Source organism: Lingula anatina, chromosome 9 (genome assembly GCF_051362555.1).
Source record: "Lingula anatina isolate TDL-2025a chromosome 9, LinAna3.0, whole genome shotgun sequence".
NCBI lineage: Eukaryota > Metazoa > Brachiopoda > Lingulata > Lingulida > Lingulidae > Lingula > Lingula anatina.
Genome location: NC_141775.1, coordinates 4,432,311 through 4,456,126, shown reverse-complemented (window position 1 = coordinate 4,456,126; position 23,816 = coordinate 4,432,311). Strand labels below are relative to the sequence as shown.

Here is a 23,816-nt window from a genome sequence, read left to right as displayed (position 1 = left end):
AATTATTCGACTGTCCCTATATAGTTCAAATATAAAGTTTGTATAGTTTAAAAACTGATCGAATGTGGTCTCTTTAAATTGTCAATCTTATTAGACCGCAAAGATGCAAACAGCAAGCTCGACATGATAAAGAGGCTGCCTAGCTTCAAACGCAGGACAAATATAAAAACCTGATTTGACGCCATTCCCACATGACGTCATCAGTCACCTGTCAGGGAAGATACACGTAACTGGTTATGAAGGCCATTTTGGAGCAGTTTTCTGAGGCAATGATATTATAAAGTCAAGGCACTTGCCTGCAATTTATGACATCGCTTACCATTCAAAAAATGACGGCGGAGAGAAGAGGAGTTTTTAAGTGAAAAACAGCAAAAAAGTAATGTTGTATTCGTTTAATCCCAGCCTTTACAAAACCATTTAAATCAGTTTGGTCGACAGATTACGTCTTAGGACGAAAATAATTCGATTGCCAGACTAAATACCTTCCACATATGAACGCAAGCGTGTAACTATTTTGGTATTTTCCATTAACTAGACTTCCACCTCCCCCCCCCCACACACACACATACATACACACATACCCACTTCCCTTCCCTTCGCAAGACGAGGCTGGGTGAAGCAAAATCTTCTCAATGAAAATCACAAGTTAAGTGCAGACCAAAGTGTAACCAATTTTCAAACGGCACAATGAATCAGACAAATTCGACCACACAAGATTATGGAAGAAGAGCACTCCCCTCCTCCCCCCCCCTCCCCCCCCCTTCCCGTCACCCACAGGTGCTGGTGCAGATCTGATGATGATGATAATGATAATGACTGGATCAGCAAACCCCGCACTTCCACGTTTCTTTTATAATCATTTTCCTCGACAGCAAGGTTGAATTTGTGTAAAACTTAAACTTGCCCACGTGAAACCTATAATTTTACTCTTTGAGATTTCAACTTTTACACGCTAAATTATCTTAACTAAATTACATCACTCTTTGCAAAATGCATATATTTGGATAATAACACATCTTATAGGGAAATAACGTTTCGGGTTAACGATTCTCATGAAGATTGCATGCTGATATTTAGCAAGAGATTATATACAAAAAGGATAGATAATTCTGGGGCTACAGGTTGATCTTTCACTAGATATGCATGTATATATCCACAGATATTTCTCTGGCTAATTCTGTAATTGTGTATTTAAGAGTTAATTGTGAAGTTTTTTACACTAGTCTGGCATATGTATTTTAGCAAAGATTATAAGATTATTTTAGCAAAGATTCTTTTTGTTCTTTTCATTGTTCTATTAAGCAAAGTGCAATATCGCACTTCTAGTGAAAAGTCACACTCCTTATAATTTTCCTCCTGCTATTTGTAGACTGGACGAAACAACTTATTTTCTGTGATATTGGTGTTTATTTTTACGCACATTTAACCTTGACGATGTTTGATCAAAAATTTAAATCTTGACCTTTATTAATTACATCACTAAATTTTTAACTCACATGGACCAATGGTTTTATGAAAATAATAAATACAATAATATTTCGCTTCATCTCCCTTAATCCCTTTTCGAACTCTAAAACATTTACGTCCTGTCTCTACGCTTGTTTTAACACAAAGATGAAAAAGACACAACATATCTAATTTTTCCTCGGTCACTAGACATCGTACAGAAATATCTATAACACGTTTGACAGGGATTTTTTAACCCTTATGTTTCATATCAGTGCACGGCAAGGGTAACAGTAGTCATCTTGCTTTGCCAGCTACAATCCTTTTCATTTCTACGAGATGTGCCACTGCTTTCTACCTACATGTATTATCTAATATAAAGATTCTGCTGGGTTCTGCTAATCGTAGACATTTACCGCTATCTCAGTCCGTTAATGTGTACCTTAATAGGCCATGAAATTAATGCCCACCACCTTCCCACGCGGTAGTTGCTTGCGTGACGTAGTGACTTTAAGCTAAACCCATGTTCTTATCTGTAAAGGAAAAACTATTTCCATAGCTACAACTTATACGTTTACGCACTGTAACGTACCCGATATTGGTGTTTTAGATCAAATACCTTTCCTCAATCTCTCTCTTTATTTCTCTTTCACACACGCTCGCGATCGCAAACAGACACACACACACACACACACACACACACGAACATAACTGCACACGCAGATGCACTACGCGCACATACACTTACATACCCATCTGTATACAAATGATTTAAAGAAACAACTTGTACAAATTGATAACAATAAGTACAATGCTACTAGCACATATAAAAGTAAAAGAAACTGCTGATCATTAAGCAATTTGAGTAGTACTACACAGTGTTACTATTACGCGTATAGTTAACGTTAATTGTTAGTTTGAGCGTTGGCCACAAGGTCGTCCTCCCGGCAATTCAAGAGGAACTTCTCCGCACTTTGACCCGATATTAACTCCGTTAACGTGTTGAGAAGGTTCGGCACGACACACGCGCCAGTAAAGGAACTCGTAATTGATCTTGTCGAAATTTGATGAGATTTTTCCGAGCTCTTCTTCCCGTTTTCTTCTTTTGCTTCTGCTATTCTGTCTTTCATCTCTGCCTCCACAACGGCTGTTCCATCCACCTCCCACTGGCCTGTTGCTTTGGATTCCGTGGACGAAGGATCACTATAAAGGTTATTCTCGTCGGGTATCCCATTCTGACCAAACTGTTCGAAATAAGTTCGCATGGCTTTCAACCACACTTCTGTTGCGTTTGATTTACTCGCTGCTAACTCCTCTTCGTTGAATTCTGTTTGATTTAGGCAAAGAAAAAACACAAATATACATGTATGTTCGTAAATGTAAATGTATGGTTACAAATATCGTGATCAGTGAGATTTCGGAACTTATTGACTAACAAACTGGATGACCAGATCCAAGGCACTTAGTCAATTTCCCCAACTGACACGTAGCAATTGCATGGGGGAAATTTCAGATAAAAGATAAAAATCTTTGAAAGGTTCCCAGCGTTCTGTTGAATTGCGAAGGAAATGGCAATTAAATTTTACATTCAAATACACCTCGCTTGGTTGCACTCTCCAGTACTTTGCTGTATTACATAAATGAGTCTTGCGATTATGCCGTTTTGATGGTCTTACCGCTCAGGCTGCGTTTTTTCCTTCCTAGACCAGAAATGCCCTCTCCTATCCCGAATGCCACTCCTGCGAACACACACGAGTTCGCAAGGCACAGGTAATTAGGTACTAGTACACGATACTCCACGATCTGGCTGCATATGTAGAATACCATTGGCTGTAAAGCATCAAAGGCAGTTATCAAATATAGAAATGGCTATAGGAAGATCATGTAATGGCATGGCCAGAGTATTACATCAGTTAACTCTATACTTCTTGCAGACATTCACCGTTTGTGGAACCCCACTGTAAGATAAGTGAGTCCGCTGTGATGTAGTGATAATGACGTCACGCTAACCCTCTCATGTGTGAATGTAATGGACGGCACTGTGTAATGTACACTCTGTTACAGTTACACAGACCTTAACTTTCTTAACACCGTGTCAAATCATGCTGTGCTTTTTTTTATACACCTCCTCCTTTTCCCTAGACGGCACGCAGAATCCAGGGCGTTCCTTTCAACAGTCAATGGACCCTTTATCACGTTTATTGGAATAGTTTTCTATATTCTAATTTAGATTTGCAGATGCACGTACGGTACAAGTATAGTATACAACACATACCGATCTTCTACCCTCTACCAGGGCGACATCGAATTTCTACAGATATTCACAGATAAGTCTCTAGTTAAATAGACGGTCATTTTGGTCTTTTGTCAGCAGACCAAAATGACCGTCTATTTATCTAGAGACATATCTGTGAATATCTTTGGAAAATCAATATGTCACCCTGGTAGAGGGTTTACCGATCTTCTCATGTAATGTATGTGGTGTAGCACAGTATTCAGTGCAATGCTGAGGTTGCGTTGACTTCATTTTCTGCGCTTTCTAATTATTGCCTCAAGGCAGATTACAATTGATGCTGAGAGTGAGAGAGGGGGGGGGGGGGGAGAGAAAATGGGGTGAGGGGAGAGGGGGGGGCTTACCGTGAGAAATTCCTTCACATCGTTGGGTATGCTCCAGCTTGAGAGGCCAATGCAGTCGTAGGTGAGGAAATTACAGTCTGTGCTGGCATTGCACGGTGCCCCCTGAACTGAAACAAAACCAATATTCAAAATACATTGCTAGCGTTCACACCTTTTCCTAGCGGCGTGTCATGTACATGTTACAAGATTTTATCCCTCCTTTCCTAAATTTTCGAACACTTTCATTAGCTATGTGTTTTCATTAGATAAAACTCTGCCTGGTAAATCTCCGTTTAATTTTTTTTATAGCTATCGACAAATCCATTCTATTTGCCTTATCCTTGCCTAATCGACCTTAAACCACCTATCGCCAAGACTTACTGGGCAAACACGTTCTCGTCGCAAAATCCGGGTACGTCGTCTGTGGGCAAAGACACACTTGGTACGTAGAGAAGAAAAAAAATAAAAAATTCCTCACGCAAAGTGTCCCATCAGCACACGTGTTGGGGAAAGTGACAGAGGTGGTTGAGTTGGTGGCTGGTCCCACACACGGCTGCCACAAACCTGTGCCTGTTGTATCGGCCAATGGTGCTGTGAAAAAAAGAAGATAATATAAATATGAATATGGAAGTCTACATGTATTAGCGATTGAACGTTTGGACACCGATACTGATATTGATTGTAATTAAAAGTAAAATGTATATTACAGCAAGGTGGGCTTGTGTTATCACTATTGGTGAACTTAACAATATGTTTGTCGAAGCGCATGGTTGACAAATGTAAGCAATTTGTATACAAATGATCACGTGCCAGTCAAAAATGAATAGATATTTATCTGAGATTTGGATACTAACCGCAAGGGTGGGTAAGCACGTTGACCAATAAACAGGTTCATGTACGTACAGTTGTTAAAATTAACCCCATGTTCAAGTCGGGGTTTTAAGGCAAGTGTTACTTTCAGCACGAATATTTCTCTCTGGCCATTATCAACATGTATTTTTAGAATATCTTTGTAAAATCAATTCCTTTACTTAATTCGCTTTCTTTAAGTCCTCTTGCTCATTTTATATTAACGTAATGTTATAATCTTCTATGACACGGATGAAATTTGAGATCCCGAGAAAAAAGTAGTCAATTTAAATGGTCAAATTTCTTTATAAAGCTAACGCGTTGTATGCAAATTTAAGTGTTTCCGCGTACTTACGCCCAGGAGCTGGTATTATTCCTGTTGCCATTTATTAAATTATCTGTTTGTCTGACTTCTTTCTTCTTCAAGTAGGATATTGAAACTCTTCTACCGGGGTTTGTTCTCCTGGAATTAATAAGAGGAAATACTATTATATTACAGAAAGGCATCAAGGAAGATTAATCTCTCCATCGTTACAATGGTTAATAATAAAACATGGATCAAAGGGAACGGACACATATGATATTTAACACGTTCTTTGGAATCGAGTTAAATGTCCGCATAATTACATGTAGGAATAATTCCATGGAGACTGGTTTCATAATTAATACTTTAACGATAATGCATGAGACGCATGGGTTTTATAGACGTCTACAACAAAACTGATATCATATTTTGAAACGTTAACCATTACGTGGGTCGGAATTTGACGAGATAACTCAATTCTGCAAAACCTTTGAAATCGTGTTACTTCTTGTTTCGAGAATAGAAAATGAAACATTTAAAAGCCAACGTTTTGTTCATTCTCAAAGCACGTGTTTTGCGATAAGTTTTATATTTACAAATTCTCGAAAATTATAAAAATACCAACTAATTGTAATACCCACCAGTTTAACAGTGTGATCTGTTAAAACAGTCGCCATGGAAATTAGAAAGGCACTCAGAGAGATCAACTCTCATTATTGATAACTTTTAATTTAAATTTTAACTGAGCCCGTTTCTGCCCTGTCCTGAAAAACCATATTATTCTCCATCCGTACCTTTCTGAGTTTGGCTCTTTTAAGAAATTAAACCTTAAGAAATTAAAATTAACAAACTAACAAAGGCAAAAATATAATCTTCTTGCCGGAGGTATAATATCTAATAAAAATGTTGAAAATTTTTTTAAAAGCCTTCTTTCGCTACTTACCCAGCAACTGCTACGATACGTGGACAGCTCTCTCCAAGCTTTATCCTGAACTGCCATCTACATCTCAGTACGAGTACGTTTTAATACGGGATCAGTATCGTCAACGTAATTACACACATTATCGGTCATCACTAATTTCCAGCATGTCGGAAATCAGGGCCTGGTCCCACAAAGGAAATTTAGCCCGGAAATTGGTCTAAACTGTTAGAGGCCGTGCAGGATGAGTCAGGTTGGTCTAACTACTGCGACCTACACGTAACTCCATGGGGAATGCAATCAGATTTACAAACTAATGCACCTCTTCTTGGCGTTGAGAGAAAACAGAGAAGATGGTGATTATCCGAGTACTAGTACGTTGGAAACACACAAGAAGGGGCGTGTATGTCTATTAAAATCTGATAGCAAACAGGCGAAATATGTTTATTCACCTCTTTATACAGACTGATCTTCAGTCAAAGAAGACTGGATTTTGCTATTAAAGTTACGACCAACTTTTGGACTGAACTTCTCCAGTGCGACCCCGGTCGTTATCAGATGATAAGGTAGCCTAGGCATATACTATAATTATCACGGTGGTCTGAGTTGCGATAACCATGTATATGTACCAAGTTAACCATGGGTTTTCTTGTCTACGACCTCTCAATATATGCCCTAACAAATAGCCTGTAGGTATCACTGTCATGAATATGAATACATGAATAGATTAGAAGACAACTTAGGTACACAGCTGTGTTTTATTTTGGATCACATCTTGGTCTTTATTGTATATCTTTTATATAATCCCTTCTGCTTCCACTAAGCTTTTAGAGGTTTGTGCTTAGTTTATTTTCGAATGTCTTATTGAATATTCTCTTTTTTATGTAAATGTTTTAATTTGTAATTTCTATTCTTATCAAGTTTATGTGTAACTTTACCTTTGGTTGCTATGTTTTAATAAAACTTGTATTATTATTTATAGGATTATTATTATTTTTTAACCAATTAGATCTACATCTATATTATATTAGTATCTTAGGACCAAAAAGAGAGTAAGGTCCAAAGATACGTGACCGTTGCCGTTGTGTTTCTCTACGAAAAAGCGATAAAAAAGAATATCGATGGGTATGTAAGGTAGCTCTGTTCGCTTTTAATTGACAAAAAGAAAGATACCACACTAATTATATTATAAGCACCAACTGCTGAAGAACAATCGTGTTTGATACAAGCGTAGTTAACGAAGTTAACGGAATAAAAATGAAATATTATATTGCTTTCTTTGCACACAGCTAATTTCATGAACACATACACGTACTTTCCAACGTTGGTCTTGTGTTCAGTCATGTTTTTTGCTGGTAGGAATAACTTTATATGTAATATTCACTATGAAAAATTATGAACAGCCAAAAGAGAAATATAAAATACGATTGACATTCAAAATTTGCCTCATATTATGGTCATCGTTTGCTACTGTAAGTCCTGTAAGCACGAGTCCCAGTTGTGTAAATGTGTGTACATCTAATAGTAATCAAAGTAATATTAATGGAGTAATCACAACTACATATAGCATCAAAGTTGCATTAAAGGCAGTCAAGATTCAAATTCGCTTATATTAGGCCCATCATTTTCTAAGGCACAATCACAGCACCAGTACCTTGATAACATTCTTATAGTTTTAGATTGCAGATAACAAAGCCTGTTTCAACTGTTCTCATGAAATATACATTAAACGTGTAATGCATGGTTTTTAATATACCAGAATAAGAAAACAATTTTCGCGGAAAACATCCCGTGCACTGGTAGTTGCCTTAATCATATAAACGAAATTTCTCAAATAACGGTGTAAGAGCGTTTCTTAACGTTGTTGAGAATGCCACGGTTTATCTGGCTTGACAAAGCCCGGCGGCTTTTTATACACTTAGTCACCAAATGTACCGACTGGTACCGGTTAATCGGACACTTGCAGTTACCTGTTTCAGCAAAACTTTCATTTTGGTCAAGGGTCCGTTGGTGTCTCGGAGAACAATACCCAAGATAATAATAATAATATATTTATTTCCACTCTAAAATCCTTATCCGTTATCTGTAACGAACATATTGTACACGCAAGCTATGTTTGAGTGCCCTCTATCCTTTGCTCCACACATGGACCTAATGAGGTCCATGCTCCACACGATGCCTGGTAGAGGTCTAGTACAAGGAACCTATCCGCCTTGGATTTTTATTTGTTAAACCTGATAGAAGGAGTTCGTCATCTATATTTATCGTTGAACTGCTAGGGAGTGAAGGCGTGAGTGCGAAGGAAAAGTGATTTTTATCAAGGGTTGTGGTACTTTAACTATTTTACTGCTTAAATTAATTTTACTGATTAAATTATAATTGAGGAAATGCGTTTCTACCAATTACAGTTGTGACAAATCGCTTTTTAGCGCTAAGCTCTCGTACGCGTCCGTCGACCAACCAACCAGTCAGTAGCTGCCTGTTTATAATTCACGTTAGAAATAAACTGCAGTTTAAGAAGTGGTTGTTAGTTACTTTTTCACAATCATAATAGTGTGCATGAGTATGTAAACGCTAACTTCTCTCACATCTTATTTATTTAATGATGATTCTTTAATTATATATTACACTATTGACGATGCTTAAACAAAGCTCGAAAAGCGGCAATTCTGATATGATACAGATTTACAGTGCCGGTGGTAACTTTAACTTTAAAAACTACATGCGTACTTTCAACATTTTTAGTTTTTCAAGCGTTTTATATATGTTACATTTGTAGAACTTTCACAAATTAAAAAACTGTAGGCCCTACTGAAAGGTCCATCGTAGGCATACATAGGCCTCTGTAGGCCTACGTGCGCTGTAGGCCTATTTGCACACTGGGCTAGGCGGACTGCAAGCTCATATTTTTCCTGCATTTAAAGGTACACTCCCATAGATTTCCCCCCCAAAATGGAATTTACCGGGAAAATTAGCAACTTTCTCGTACTCAAAAATCATTTATCATTAAAACATATTTTAAGTTGTTCGTAAGGTTTTATAAGAAACTGTCAACTTCATACCCATGGATAGAACTTTGTCAAGCACAAAGGGCATTCGCGATAGCTCATGCAACAAAAAAAAAAAAAAAAAAAAAAAAAACGCCACGCAAAGGTGCACAACTGTTTTCTTTACAAGCAACACGTGTCTCCAAGGGCGGATTTAGGCCGTCTCCTGGGTCTTCCGGAAGACGGTCAGATTTTCAAGTTTACAATGACGGGTATGTAATTTTTTTCTGTCGGAAGACGGTCAAACTGGAGGATGGAACAGCGATGATAATTTGGAAGACTGTCAAAAAATATCTCTGGATTCGCACCTTTGACTCCACCAAAATGGATTCCTTACATTACACGATTCAAAACTCCCACCAGAGGGACACCACAATGCACTGTCTCACCTCCAACACAATCAAGACAATACCAATTCTATAATTCAGAACATACCTCTAAGGCTTCTCTTATCTTTTCTTACGACATGTGTTGATTCATTGCTGCACTTTTCTCACACAGTGCAGTTTAAGCTCACATTGCAAGTTAAAGACGTGGTGAAATGGCTGGCGAACATGGTAATTGTGGTAAACTGCAGTATTTTTTCTTTAAAAACTATTTTTCATCACATTAAACACCATTGGTTCTTGATGTAAAAGCAGAAAAAAAAGACGTCTAGCGGGAAGATCGGCATGAGGTAGATAAGAGATGTCATGCGAAGTATGATTTTGTCTAGACAACAACGCCTGTAGTGACTTAAACATGTGTCACAATCTAGAAGGCATAGATTACCCGTGCTAGGTGACTTCAATGACTGTAGAATAGTGTTCAGTCCTTGTCAAATTGCTTCTTTCTAGGATTTTAAAAGATTTACCATTTACGGTGCATTATATGGACTGACTACGAAGGAAAAAAAGTCACATTCAGATTGTCACATCTGCCGCACAGCAACAGCAACAATATACTAAGATTATTAAAGTACCATTATACTTAAAAGCGGAAATGATTGTATACGGATAGCCAACACATTCCAACTGCCACATCTACCGCATTGGAACGGTAGTCATGTACTTTTATTCGCGTCATTTAATGTGTAAATCATATCATTAATCAGCAGGCAAAATGTGATCCAGTAAGTTACTTTTGGTTATATATATATATATATATATATATATATATATATATATATATATATACTGTTTTTCACCCAGAATAACTCATTAATCAGCCTAGGGCCTAGGGTTTTCTGAGAACTCTTTGAGCACATGGCATGAAATGGCGCATGCGCCTTAAAGTGGGTGTTTTGTCAGAGGCTGTCCCGTGAACATAAGGGAGAATTCCCATTAACCAATCGTACTAGCTGGTTTGGTCTAACTGTGCTGTAGTGGATTCTAGCAAATTGCAATCAGTGTAAGCGGCTTAATTATCCGGCTGCTTGAGGATAATTAGCGATAGCGTAGTTACTCAAGGGGGCATGCCAGACAATAAAGCTGATTACACTGAAAACACTTTTATTAGCGAGAGGCCCATAGAGTTAGATCGATCCAGCTAGAACGATGGGTTTATGGAACTAACGCAGTCTAAGTTGTAACTCTGCTCTTGGTGAAATATCTTGGTGAATATCTGTACAACAGTTGAGTCTGCAACATTTTCAGAGCTTGATTTGAGCTTGATCTCGTGAAATTTCTCGTTTAATCCATCACAAGAATAAGAAACTTCGAGGCATTTATGGAAGATTGCCTAGTTTTCCCCCGCAGTCACACGTTTGCCATGGTCTTGCTGCACCTGCATTTTTGAAATAAAAAAATTCAATATATGGCTTTATACAGTACTTTATCGAAAACGTACCAGTGTAACAGGAATGGAAGTCCTAGGAATGGAAGGGCTCCCATATGATTAGTACAGTTTAGGGTTAGTTGGAGTAATGGAGTAACTAGCCTGTATGGGACGAATTTCATGTGTACATTTAGTAATGGGAAGAAGACTACATGTACGGTTCCTAGCGGATTTCCATTCCTGTTACACCGGAGAAAAATCCGCATTGACATATGTATGAACAGCAAACCATATCTTAAAGCATTGACAAAATTTCGTTTTAAAAATATGTTTGAGTTATTTTGATTTGGAATCCTGTCATTATGTAGAAAGGTGATGTTGTTCGAGTGTTTTGTACAGTGCCGCCTGGCGGAGAACATACAAACAAGTTAGGATGCCCGGTAGCGGCCTGTCTGCACAAATCACCCCAACAATATATTCTCATTGCAGTAAAATAGCTTTTAATGAGTGGTTTACTGATGTGTACAAACAACATGAAGCCCTGCGATAAGCACTGGTAACAACTGGACAGCGCTTGTTAGTTCAAGTATTTCTGGTTGAACGCTATAATTTAAAAAATTTCGCCCTAACCGCAGGAGAAGTAAATTGCTGAAATTGTTTTATAATAGCTGATCATGAGAAAATTAGGGGTGCTGATAAGGTGAAAGGACAGCACATTATCATGTGTGAAATTGATACCTTCCTTTTCGATTTCACATGAACATAAGAATATTTTTCGACACCAACTGTCAATGTACATATATGATAGACTATATACAAATTTGTCTTCTTGTCAACCATCCTGCACATACATAAATTCTTCTTTGACCGCATGAGATACATGCATGTATACAAATTCCCTACACGTGTTTACCAATGAAAATCATCCGAGATTGCCCAGAACGAGGATGTAGGAATTGGTATATGAGACCACAAAACATGTGAAAATGAGGGTGGTGTTAACTTGAAGTTTAGAGCGCGAGAATGTATGCACAAGGATGTTGTCTTAGAAATAAATACAATGGTGAAGTTTAATTCTTATTTTAATTGAGATATAAAAACATTTGTGTCGTTGTGCCATAGACTGCAATTCTACTGAACGTGACAGAAAACGACCAAAAAATCCTTTGATAATATCTGTCAGCTTTCCTTCTTCCTGCTCCACGCTCGCTCGTTAGTCATGATTTCGGGGCCCACTCTCTTCTAGGGCCGCATTCGACTAGTTAGTTAGGCGACCCACCTAAAAGCTTGCCGTCTTATTCCCTAATAGACACTGAATAGATTACGCAACAAGTATTCAAGTGGGTCGGCCATACTTGATCCGTGGACTAGTTATTCTGCTGTTGTGTATGCGGCCTACAACCGTTATAACACCTCGCTTGTTTTCGCTAGCAGGCTATGTACTTGCCGGGATAATTACCATTGCAAGCGCCATAAAAGAAAATAAAGCTACTGCTCCGAAGAAAGTTTTGGGGTATTTCAACAGTAATGTTTGGCTCTTTATCTTAAATTTCCAAATTTCATGTTAATCATAGATTATATTGGATTACATTTAATTTGAGCAATGGGATTGAGGGTAAGAAATTAAGCTTATCGGTATTTATTTTCAAGGATATTTAGAAAATTTTCAGGGTATGTATAAAAGACACATGCGACTTTGTTCAGTTGTATTAAACAAAAATAAATGTTTCATTTTGGTCTTTTCGTGGTTTTCATTTGAAAGAGCATTTCGATTTAAAATTACGAGAGCTTTCATTCTTTAATAGCACATAACTTGAAGCATAAAATAAAACGTCTGGACCTATTAGCTTTATTTCAACAAATATATAATTGATTTTATTTATTTATTTATTTATTTATTTATTTATTTATTTATTTATTTATTTATTTATTGTAAATAAGCGCTTTTGGAAAAAATTCTCAATATCAAATTTGAAATCAGGATTCCTACTAAAATACCGAGGAATTAGTGGATAGTATCAGCATGACTTGTAATTAGACGATATATGGAATTAAAGGGTGGTGTTTACGCTCCTGACATTTACTCTGTTGGAATGTGACTCATCGTTATCCTTCATCAAATAGCAATTACATTTTTGTACGATCTTTTTATTCATAAGATGGTTCTGTTTTTGCAGTACATATATAACACATGTGAATCTACAATAATTCTTGGTTATTTCCCGTAAGTCCTTGATCTGTAGCATACAGTATAAACGATGAACATGACGACATTTAAATTCGGCTTTTAGCGTAATGTCACAATTTAGGTTACCAGCAAAGAACTAAGCAGATCCGGATTAGTTCTTGTAATTGTAAATGAGCAGAATGATGACATCTTTTTGGTTGGTATTTGGCGCAAATTTATAAATAAAATTTAATACGGTTGCCCTGACAACATTACAGATTTTGCCAACCTTTTTAGGTTTTCTTTCTTTTTCTATGTCAGTTGAGATTGCATTTTGATGCAAAAACCTAATTACTAATAGACATTTTTTTTTTTGCACGTCCCAAACCATGTACTGGGCAAGTTTTCATGTTTATTTGGAGAGTCATCTTTTATTATGCATTCCAGTATCATTATTATCCAGAGGTTTGAGCACTTGGGCAAAGAATTCTTTACTTATTTTGCTAATCTTTATATACCAATTTTTACGAAGTAGTCTACTCTGCTTGTAATTATGTTTTTCTTCTTTTCCTTTTTTATTTTTTGCGTTGGAGATGTTTAAGGTGTCATTGTCGTTGATCATTATTATTATTATTATCTTGTCTAAGGGTTTATCGGTTAACTTCAAGTGTCTTCCTTATTTCCTCTTTGTGGCTTCTGTTTCCACTGGCTTTTAGCTTTTTATGCCATCTTGCTTTTCCTTCCATTTTCACCTCCATTATGCCACACAAGCACATGTAGTTGTTTTTTAACTTCTGGCTTATTATATACGGGGAGATATACAAGCACCAAGCAAAGGATTGTTTTCAGACAATGTAGTGTTAAAATGTACAATACTGTGCTTCTGTCAAACAGTAAAACTGGCCATAAAATGCACTCCCGACCTGCGCGTGTAATATTGCATGACATTAAGTTCATAATGGAAATAACAAAAATAATTTTAAAATAAACAGAAGCATGTACAGGTAATGTCTCATGACGTACGTCTGACCAAAAACAAAAGAAGAATCAAGTCACCTTCAAAGTGTTTCTTTTAGATACATGTTTAAACAGAGCGCTCGTGATTTGCACATTTAACATAATTATAGTTATTAATTTTATTAGCCTGTCCCTTTTAATTAGTTTCACTTATTTCTGTCTTTAATTAGACACGGGGTCGAAACAAGTTCATCCATATTGCATGTTAATCTGACTTTCAGTACTTGTGGAAACACAACGTAAACGGAAGGTAGAAGCAGTGCGTTGCTCTTTATCGGCGGAGGGTCATTTGGTGGTCACTAGTGGCGGTCAGTAGATAGTGTGATCGTGTATGACAGGGCCATTAATGCCTCCACTTATGAAGGTACCATATAATTGTCTCAAAAATGACATTAGATGGACACACGATAAAGGAAAGTTCAAATTGGACTCTTAATGGCAAAAAAATTGGGCCATTGGAGAGTGCATCTTAAGCTATAGTGTGACTGCCGCTGGATTATCTCAGGTTCTTGCAGTCACTTCAAGAGCCAAATTTTTGCGATATGCTCATTTTTGTGTTGGATTCGTGTGGCCATTTTCTTTTGGGAAGGTCATCGCGAGGGCATCTTCTCAAATCGTGACATCCTCATCTTTACTCACTTTCATCATCCGCACTGTCGTGTCGCGGATTTTTCTTCTGACGAAGAAAAAACCCAGGAAGCAAGAAGCTGGCTGATTGACTAAGAAAATACCATGATAATGTCTCTGGCATTCACACACATCCCCAGTTGAATGGCAGAAAATAAACCAAGCTGAAAATAAAATATAAGAACCTAAGTAATCAGAAAAACATAGTGAATGAAATTCGCTAAAAGGGTGTGGACAGGGTTCGGTATTTTGGCCTACTGCTTAAAATCGATATGATTCCGTTAAGCACTCACAATCCTGCCGTGTAGCCTTCGTATAGATATACGACGGCATCTAAAGGGTGCGGTGCGGCATTGAGGGGGGAGGGAGGGGGCCTAAATCCATGTTTTTTGTGAGTATTTTTCTGTGTTTGAAATGGCCTGAAAAGTATCTAACGTCGCATAAAATCATTAAGCGGGTCATCGGAGTGATAACAGGTAAAGCTGTCACCTATGTAATTCACTAATAAGCTCTGTTAACCTGCCCGTCGCCGTTTTTACGCCTTTGAAGATTTCTAGATATGTTAATCGGCTTGAAGTCTTGCTTCCTATCTCACCAACCGATCGAGACGTAAGTTAGTCACTTGTTAAGTTGTGAACGTTAACAATATACATAAGCCGTTGTCGGCGAAATTGTCTCTTTTCGCGTTTTGAAGTCTAGGGTCTATTCCCACAACTTTAGATCGATCTATCACCGCGGGGAGTCTCACCAGACTACCGTCAGATAATCCCCCTTAAGTGTCCGTCCCCGCCCACTACAAGCCGTAAGGGGCAATTAACTTTCGTGTCCGCCTGGCTGACAGCTATTCAGCGCGAACCCCCAGGGAGTTAGGTCGATCCAAAGTAGGTCGATCTAATCTATGGAAATGGGGTGTATATGTAATGTGGATTAATTTCACACAAAAGCCGATAAAACCAGGAAAAAGTTAATTCAAGAGAATGTTTTGATAACTTTTTAGTGGGTCACTCAACTTTATATTACCATTTATGTAATCTTATAGTTGTCCTGGTGCTAGAGTAAATTAGATCTGTTGCATTAATTTTTTTCTTTTAATTAACTTAAAATTACTTAAACCGAGATTTTATGGCGCGATCTTTTAAAAAAATATGAACCGCAAAAATCATCATACTGTACAGTCTGAGCACATTCTACTCTTTTTACTAAGTATTTCTTGCCTTGCATTAACTACTTTGGCACTCTTCTTAGTCCTGCGAAACATGAAGCTATATACATGCAGATCACAACGGTGACAGTGTCACGGGCAGATTAAAAAGAAAATTATTGGATTTTTAGGATAATTCGTTTCGTGCTAAATAAAGATTAAATAAAGACTGTAATTAATTAAACATTTAATGTGCTTCATATACACGAGTGGCTATTACGAAAGCCCGTGATATTTCATTTAATTAATAATTGCTATGCATAAGCCAAGCCTAATTGGAAGGCGAATAGCTATTAGAATGTGATTAAGTAATTACGATTATTGTTCGCGCGCGGACATACATGTAGAAAGGAACACATAGATAGCGGATACCAAGGAAGACGAACAATAAAAGTGAACACTGGCGAATCCTTACAAGATGTGTGGTTATCTGACTTGTCTCAATATATATTTTAGAAAGTTAGCGTTCAAGTTTTATACAAGTTACTTATTAGATATTGATTGTTAAAACTCATTTAATTACATAAATAATAACAAATCATGATGATAACTAGTATAATGATCATTTACTTTTAGTTCGAATTCTTTGTTGATCTTTGCTTATACCAGGGGCGGATCCAGGATTATTTGAAGGGGGGGGGAGGCGTCCGCGGATGCGAGCCGATCCCCCTCCCTATGGCGTGGGAAAGAAATATCTCAATTGCTCGGAAAATGATCTGATACTAAAACACCCAAAATTTTGGTATTTTAGAGGGCGAAAGGTGCCATTAGTTACTGTTTAGAACTATGATTCAGCTAGTCCAAATTCTTATCTCAAGAGAGGACCATCGGTGATTTTTTTCAGAACCCCCTGATACCCTCCTAAATTCGCCACTGGATAATACCAGTATTTTTGATAGCATGGATATGATCCAATATTAGAGGGCAGATCATTGATATATTTGTAGGTGCAAAACTATTAATAAGTGCGTATGTGCGCGTGCGTCAGCGCGTGTATGCGTTAACAGAAAATGGAAATAATTTAGAAAAATTTTCTTATACTATAAAGTTACAACTTACTCTGCTGTTCTTACTTGCATTAAAGTAATTATACACATAGTAAGTAACTGTACTTATCTTTGCAAATAGGCGCCTTGGACACAGGCTAATCTCCTTCATTGCATTATAGGTGACCTATCAATGGCCCATCAGCCCAAAGTTCCTCTTATTCATTAGCAACACCTGAAGCTACAAATAGGACAGCTGCGCCTAGGTAGGCCCAGAATTCACGACAGATGCCATAAGAAACATCAGGTAAGAAAAGAGTGTTTCTGATTCTGGGTCTTCTGGGTTTTCCGGAAGACGGTCAGATATTCAAGTTTACATTGACGGGTTTCTAATTTTTTTTCTGTCGGAAAACGGTCAAAAATGGAGGATCGATCAACAAAGATAATTTGGAAGACTGTCAGAAAATATCTCTGGATCCGCGCCTGCCTCAAATATACCTATAAAATGGTGGATTTTTGCTGATTTGGTTTAATTTATATCACAATGGTACTGAGACCGTCTGTTTTGACAGGAGATGAATAGGAAAGAGTGACGAAAGTGAGGAAGTAAGGGAAGATATAAACTTGGCACTAACAGTAAGAAGGCGCTTTTGAACGAACTTGCATTTTTATCCATTTTTCCAATTTTGTTATTAGTTTCATTATTTCTTCACTTACATTATTATTCATATATTTATTGTTGTTATTATCATTATTATTTTGTAAAAAAAATTGCCCATAGGTTCTTACGTGCTAGGTAGTAGAGTGAAAACTTCTGTGTTAACCAGAAGATGGAACTGTAGTTTATGCGGAGACATGAGCCAAAACCACTGAGCTCCGTCCCTCTACTTATTAAGCCGTTCCTAATGTCTTTACACGCTGGCTAGGTTAATGCAGGTGTCACGCTGCCCTGAAAATGACTCCAGATGAACGATAAAAGAATTTTTTCAAATCTGTCTCTGATTATAAGGGCATTTTACTTATTAATTAATTTTTTTCATTTGTTCAACAGTTAACAGACTAAAACTGATGAGGAAATAACGCGTTTCTTACTCGTGCACAGCAACGAAAATCCAAATGCACGTATTTGGTTTTGTCAAGCAATTTATCCTCTGGGACTTTTGGCAGAACCCATTTGTAAAAGGGTATTTTGACCTTGTAAAAAACTTTTTGATAGAAATTTTAAGTATGAGATACGGTTTCAGTCTCTTTTTCTTTCTTTTTCATATCGAACTTAAAATAGTCTAATTTTAATTATAGTCATATTTTGATTGCAGGCATTACACGTCCGAAAAGATAATGATAATTTCACCAAAAAGTTAAACTCTAATTAAAAAACGTTTAACTACCAGTGGTCCCTAATGAGCTTCGTGATGGAGTCGGCTAAACTGAGAATAGAGAAAAATGAAGGTCATTATCGTCTTCTTTCTTCATTATGAAGAATAATAAACCAACACGCTCTGAAATGACGTTTTATCGGTATACTCTGTGTGAGAGGTTAAGGTTTGGTTATTCTATACATGTATAGTACAGGAGCGGCTGACAGGTATTTTGCACAGGTACAGCATCGAAAGAGCTTCATACTTGCATGTTTTTTTGCCTCAATATTATTTTTTTTTCGTCGTAGAATTTTCTGGAGGCCTTCCCACCAAACTGTACCGTAGGGGAAAAAACTTGACGTGAGTAGCCCGAGAGAGATAATAGTAAATTATGGACATCCCCTTTCCCGGCGGTAAGTTACAGATTTATTGTCAGCATCACAAACGATCTCTCTCTCTCTCTCTCTCTCTCTCTCTCTCTCTCTCTCTCTCTCTCTATATATATATATATATATATATATATTGGAGCAACAAAAGACCTATTTTCACTGTCCTTTCCATTGAGTGTCTGTTCAACGCAATATAGCGCAATATCAAATTTCATGTTGTCGAGCCTAAAGTGCCCTCTGGTAGAGGCTTTCGCGACCACACCCACTGGCCTACTGTACATTACTTTAAAACATCAGTTTCAAATGCTCAGTGTGATTTAAATTTTTCATTATTTGATCTACTCTCTCTCTCTCTCTATCTCTCATTCGAGCAAATTCTTTAGTAATTTCCAAATTTGTTCTTGATTCGCTTGTAGCTGGAGGTTATTTGTTTACTTATTTTTGGAAAATGTTTTGCTTTCTTTCAGGACCTTTAGATGACACAACAGGAACCGGTTTGTTCCGCCCTTGTGTTGGCCCTGAAACCAACTCAACGACTGCGGTGATTCTGCCCAGGCAGTGTGCTGACAACACCCTGTGCGTCAGGAACTTCTTTTTCTTCTTCGCTTCCTTATCATACCAAGTATGCCTATGTCCGATGACCACAGTCCCAACATCACCTCCAGGGTCAGGGTGCACTCCAAGTAAGTCAATATTGAATTTGTCTCTAGTGTTTTTGGTGTTGCTGTAGATTTCCCTCCCCTCCCTTCCCCCCCCCCCCCCCCTCTCTCTCTCTCTCTCCTGTACGCAACTTCCCGGTGCTACCAGCAGAAATGGTTAACCGCCCATGGTCCATTTACGATCTCCTCCCGTGATCTACCAGGTGTAAACACTCTTCCTCTATGACATTGGCAAAGATAAAAATGCGATTTCACGGAGTTAGATCTATTAACCTATTAACCCAGACCCTTTACACACCCCTCCCATCTGACATCCAAGATACTCCTTGACAACAGATTTAGAAAACAAGCATATGCAATAAGTTTTGTTTGAGTCATTAGATAATGGCCCCTGTTGCCATCTCCCGTAATATGACAATAACGGGATTCATGATAACCTTTTTAATGACTGGCCGTGACTCCACAATTCTCTTGTAAGCTCGGGCATTGTGGATTCATGACCAGTCATTAAAAAGGTTAACGCCCGACTAGATTTCCCCTTATAACCATCTTTTACATAGTTTACCTCCGTGACTATATCTCCGTTAAATAACTCGATAATGAATGAAAAGTGGTATGTACACAGTGCGGAGAGGTCATGCATGTATCGTCTGCTCAGAACGTGACACCACTATTGATTAGTTAACAAATGCGCAAGAAAAAATAGTTCGTAACACTATATATATATATATATATATGTATAGAAAACATTGATTCATTAGCAAATACGCTGCCTAAGAGTAATCATAATATTATTTTTGTTGAGTATGAAAATTTTCACTTATACTCTTTCTGGACTCGTTAATGTTCGACCAAGATGACGAAATACAATAGGCATTAATAATATTTCGGCCCTATGTATGGCTTTGTGTGGCATATAGCTTGTTATTAATATGCGGTTATCACAACGATAATGGCTCCAATAAGGGATAACAGTCTGAAATTAGCTTACTTGTTTATCCTGTCCGATGATTTTTTATTAATTTATTTGCGTTTCTATCTATCTATCTATCTATCTATCTATCTATCTATCTATCATTTTTTTCATCCTTTTAATTTGTAGTTCACCTATTAATCATATTAATTACAGTCCAAGGCAGTGCATGTACGTCAAATGTGGATTGTTCTTTTCGTCCGTACGACTGTGTTGGGTTAACTAACTGGAATATAGATACCACCCTCAAGGACTTTCTAACGGTAAGCGCATAGGGTTTCTTTGCTATAGTATGTCAGCCTAAATCCTTGTTTTTTAGGATCATATGCTCTCTCTCTCTCTCTCTCTCTCTCTCTCTCTCTCGTAAATATGACTTTTGTGCACCAACGTTACCAAAGTCTAAGTTGTGCTTTTTATATATTTCTATAGTATTGTCTTATTAAATTTCCATGTTTATATATTATTTTACATATTAATATACTGGTCGTCAATGACAACGTAGCCTACACTTTTATGATAATGTGTTATCAAAGTATCACATTTAAGACATGCAAACTGAAATAAGAAGACATTTGGACGGTAGTCTCAGACACATGCAAGTGCACTATGGCTATCATTGGATTACTTCTTGTGTGATACGGTTTCACTCCTCGTGGAGTGCCTGCCCCAGCTGCTGCCTGCGTTTAGGAAGTGGGTTACTCTGGGCGACCTGTCTGCCCAAATGGATTTAGATCTGGGGAACGTGTGGGTCACTGTGGGACAGCCACAGCCTGATCATCCTGGAGATATGATGTGGTGACACGTGCTGAATGGGAACGAGCATTGTCCTGTTGGAGTACCCTCTACCAGGCGACAGCTTGATTTTCCACAGATATTCACAGATATGTCTATAGATAGATAAATAGACTGTCATTTTGGCGCTCAATCAGCAAAAATGCCCACAATAATAACTGCGGCTCTGGTGGAGGGTACTGTTGGAGTATGTAAACATCTCGGCACTGTTGCAGCCATGATATGCTGGCTGCACATTGTAGTAAGCGATTTGGGCGTCGGATGACAGTCAGACATTTCCTCAGGAGGATCTGTATGCAAGGAGGTTATGTTGTTGGAGGCGCCTTCTTACTGTGGGACTGCTTATTCGATGGTTTTGCTACCCGAATACCTCACGTTTGGGGCGATTTGACCAGCAAAATCGGTCCAGTGGATGTTGTTGGCGTGTGTGCTTATCTTGGTGTTGCAACATAGTCCAGTAAAATTATCTGCCTCTTGATCTGTTATTGGCCGCTAACGTTTGTCACACCCTTTGTCTTCCAGCCGTTGGTGTTCTATATCTGCAGTAACACCATTGAGTTCCGGGTAGTGATACCCAATTATGCGTGTGTTGCCAACGTGTGTGTCTTTGTTGGGTTGTCGTCGGGTATTCCCACTGGCATCCCCGGAGTCCCCGGCTTTGGAAGGAAGAAGAGAGATTTGGACGGTGAGAAAAAACATGTATTATTTTAATAACCTATCAAAACATTTACAGTGCAAGTGAAGTGCAACATTTTTATGTAATTTGTTGTGTTTCGTTGACCCCATCCGAAATTACTCTTCTTTTCTGCTTTTTAATTACGGCATTGCGACAAGTAACATGGCGACATGTATATAATACCATAGTTTAATATCTTTCTAATTCTACGTTGATTCAATTACTCATGACTTCATCAGTAAAAGTAGCCTCAGTTTATTGGATTTTATGTCGTAATACTCAATGATCAAGTCAGCCCGTGGATTAATACAAACTGAATTGTTCTTTCGGACATCTCTCTCATCTCTTTTAACGATTATTCCTCTTCACATGATCCAGATTTGCGTCGTAACCAGGACGTGGGCGACGTGGACCCCACTAAAGTGTGGCTGAGAGCACTGGAGACTTCGGGACAAGAAGCGCTTAGCGTTCAAGGGGAAGAGTCCAAATCAGACGCAAAACTTGAAGTCAAGCAGACAAGTGTATCTGTGTCGACGGGCTCGGGTTCCAACGAAGAGTGCGTTACGTCGTCCATGATGAATATATTTACTGAGCTCATAGTAGGAAACTATCCCATGTTTCAGTTACAGTGTACGACACCCCTGCCATAACGTAGTGCGACTGGACAAAGTCTTTAAAAATGAAATAATTAAAACAAGTGCAATATACAGAAATAAAAAGGCAGACAGATATATAAACAGATTAGCGAAGGGGTGTGGGGGGAGGGGGTCAGAGTCACCTAAACACCTTTCTTTCTGTATCGTACATAGAGATACATTTTAGATGTTGGGAATACCAAAAAAGGAGATACAAAAAATCTACTTTCGTGTGCATTCTACAACCTTAACCCCTAACACTGTCGGTCCTGTGCCAAATTTGTCAATTCTCCCCCCTCCTCCATTTCTATCAGCCTCTGCTCCCCCCCCCCCCACCCCATCGCAAATCCCTGACAGCCATGTGAAAATCCTTAGCTTAGCGCACCCGATTACAGATACTACAGTCAACGGTCCCCGATGCGATAGTATCTCGCAGTCTAGTCGCTAAGAGTGGGGTTCGTTTATCTTAATATACTTCTAATTCTGTGTTACAAATTTTAATCACAGTGAATCCTATTTAGTGACATACACTGAACAGGATCGTAGGCTGAGATAAATGTTCTTCGGCAGCTGTTTGAAGCCTGCAATACACATGCAAGCAGCTTCTTAGTACCCTGTAGCAAATATTGAGCACTCGGGTTGTTTGTTGTTGTTTTTTCATTATGCATATAAATTCAAAACAATAGTGTTTCAAAAACGCTTAGCTTTCGACTCCATGTTTATATGTGCATATAATGTTGTGTTTAAAGTACGTAGATATGATTGTCCTGTTATAATAAATTGTTTTATCTCATGTGCAAAAGACATGGCATAAATCGTAGCAATTATTAGAGACATTATGGAGCAAGCTGGAAAAGTGTTAAATTTCAGTTCTAAAATGATGATGAACACCAAGATCACAAATACACATACAGCCACACGTGGAAGGGGAGGGTGCGAGTGACCCAGGAAATACGGAACGTTATTATAATGTTACCATAACGTTTATATAACGTTATAGTAACGTTATAGTAACGTTATAATAACGTTCCGTGTTTCCTGGCGAGAACCTTTGGATGTCATAATTGAGATACAGCGCTTTCTTAAGCCAGTAGTTTGACTGGATTGCAACTGAGGAATATCACCTCCCTGGGGGGGAGGTAATTATAAACAGAACGACCGGTGCCCTGTGACAGACCATGGGCTTTGATGTATAGATCTAATTTATCAAATAGAAAAAAAAAAGAACAAAAGTTAGTAACTTAAATATCGGCTCCCCATGCTTCTGTAACGCGTCTTTAATTATCTAATGTTCCTTAAACATCTTACACGTATAAAATGAAAAAAAGTCATCTAAATCTACGTCGTACACATTCAGTTCAATGCGTCAATTTGTTTGTCATTCTTTAATGGAAATATAA

At 38.0% G+C, this 23,816-nt stretch overlaps 2 protein-coding genes across 4 annotated transcripts; one reads left to right on the top strand and one right to left on the bottom strand.

Annotated features, from left to right (window-relative positions):
• Positions 1-380: 380 nt before the first annotated feature.
• Positions 381-6,344, bottom strand: LOC106178329 (uncharacterized). Its single transcript, XM_013561465.3, has 6 exons — positions 6,159-6,344; positions 5,267-5,374; positions 4,444-4,653; positions 4,084-4,190; positions 3,123-3,276; positions 381-2,773 (listed from the first exon to the last, which is right to left on the bottom strand). Exons 2-6 carry the CDS (start codon positions 5,295-5,297, stop codon positions 2,352-2,354), a joined length of 924 nt encoding a protein of 307 aa, XP_013416919.2. The 5' UTR covers positions 5,298-5,374; positions 6,159-6,344; the 3' UTR covers positions 381-2,351.
• Positions 6,345-17,104: 10,760 nt separating this feature from the next.
• Positions 17,105-23,220, top strand: LOC106178340 (uncharacterized). 3 transcript variants are annotated; one of them, XM_013561476.2, is made up of 6 exons: positions 17,105-17,241; positions 18,601-18,705; positions 19,149-19,364; positions 20,470-20,576; positions 21,628-21,790; positions 22,160-23,220. In XM_013561476.2, the coding sequence occupies exons 2-6, from the start codon at positions 18,684-18,686 to the stop codon at positions 22,429-22,431; spliced, it is 780 nt and encodes a 259-aa protein (XP_013416930.2). In that variant the 5' UTR covers positions 17,105-17,241; positions 18,601-18,683; the 3' UTR covers positions 22,432-23,220. The 3 variants fall into 3 exon arrangements, with proteins under 3 accessions (XP_013416930.2, XP_086851293.1, XP_086851292.1); XM_086995167.1 differs by lacking the exon at positions 17,105-17,241 and adding an exon at positions 17,353-17,570; XM_086995166.1 differs by lacking the exon at positions 17,105-17,241 and adding an exon at positions 18,252-18,383.
• Positions 23,221-23,816: the final 596 nt, after the last annotated feature.

What these genes read in the sequence shown, in the direction of transcription:
- LOC106178340 (XM_013561476.2), top strand. Translation starts at nt 18,684, where the DNA reads ATGGACATCCCCTTTCCCGGCG. An exon ending in GGACATCCCCTTTCCCGGCG is followed by an intron (nt 18,706 to 19,148) that starts GTAAGTTACAGA and finishes GCTTTCTTTCAG; the next exon opens with GACCTTTAGATGACACAACA. An exon ending in GAAGAAGAGAGATTTGGACG is followed by an intron (nt 21,791 to 22,159) that starts GTGAGAAAAAAC and finishes CACATGATCCAG; the next exon opens with ATTTGCGTCGTAACCAGGAC.
- LOC106178329 (XM_013561465.3), bottom strand. Translation starts at nt 5,297, where the DNA reads ATGGCAACAGGAATAATACCAGCTCCTGGGC. An exon ending in ATGTGAAGGAATTTCTCACG is followed by an intron (nt 3,277 to 4,083) that starts GTAAGCCCCCCC and finishes GATGCTTTACAG; the next exon opens with CCAATGGTATTCTACATATG. An exon ending in GAAAAAACGCAGCCTGAGCG is followed by an intron (nt 2,774 to 3,122) that starts GTAAGACCATCA and finishes TAAATCAAACAG; the next exon opens with AATTCAACGAAGAGGAGTTA.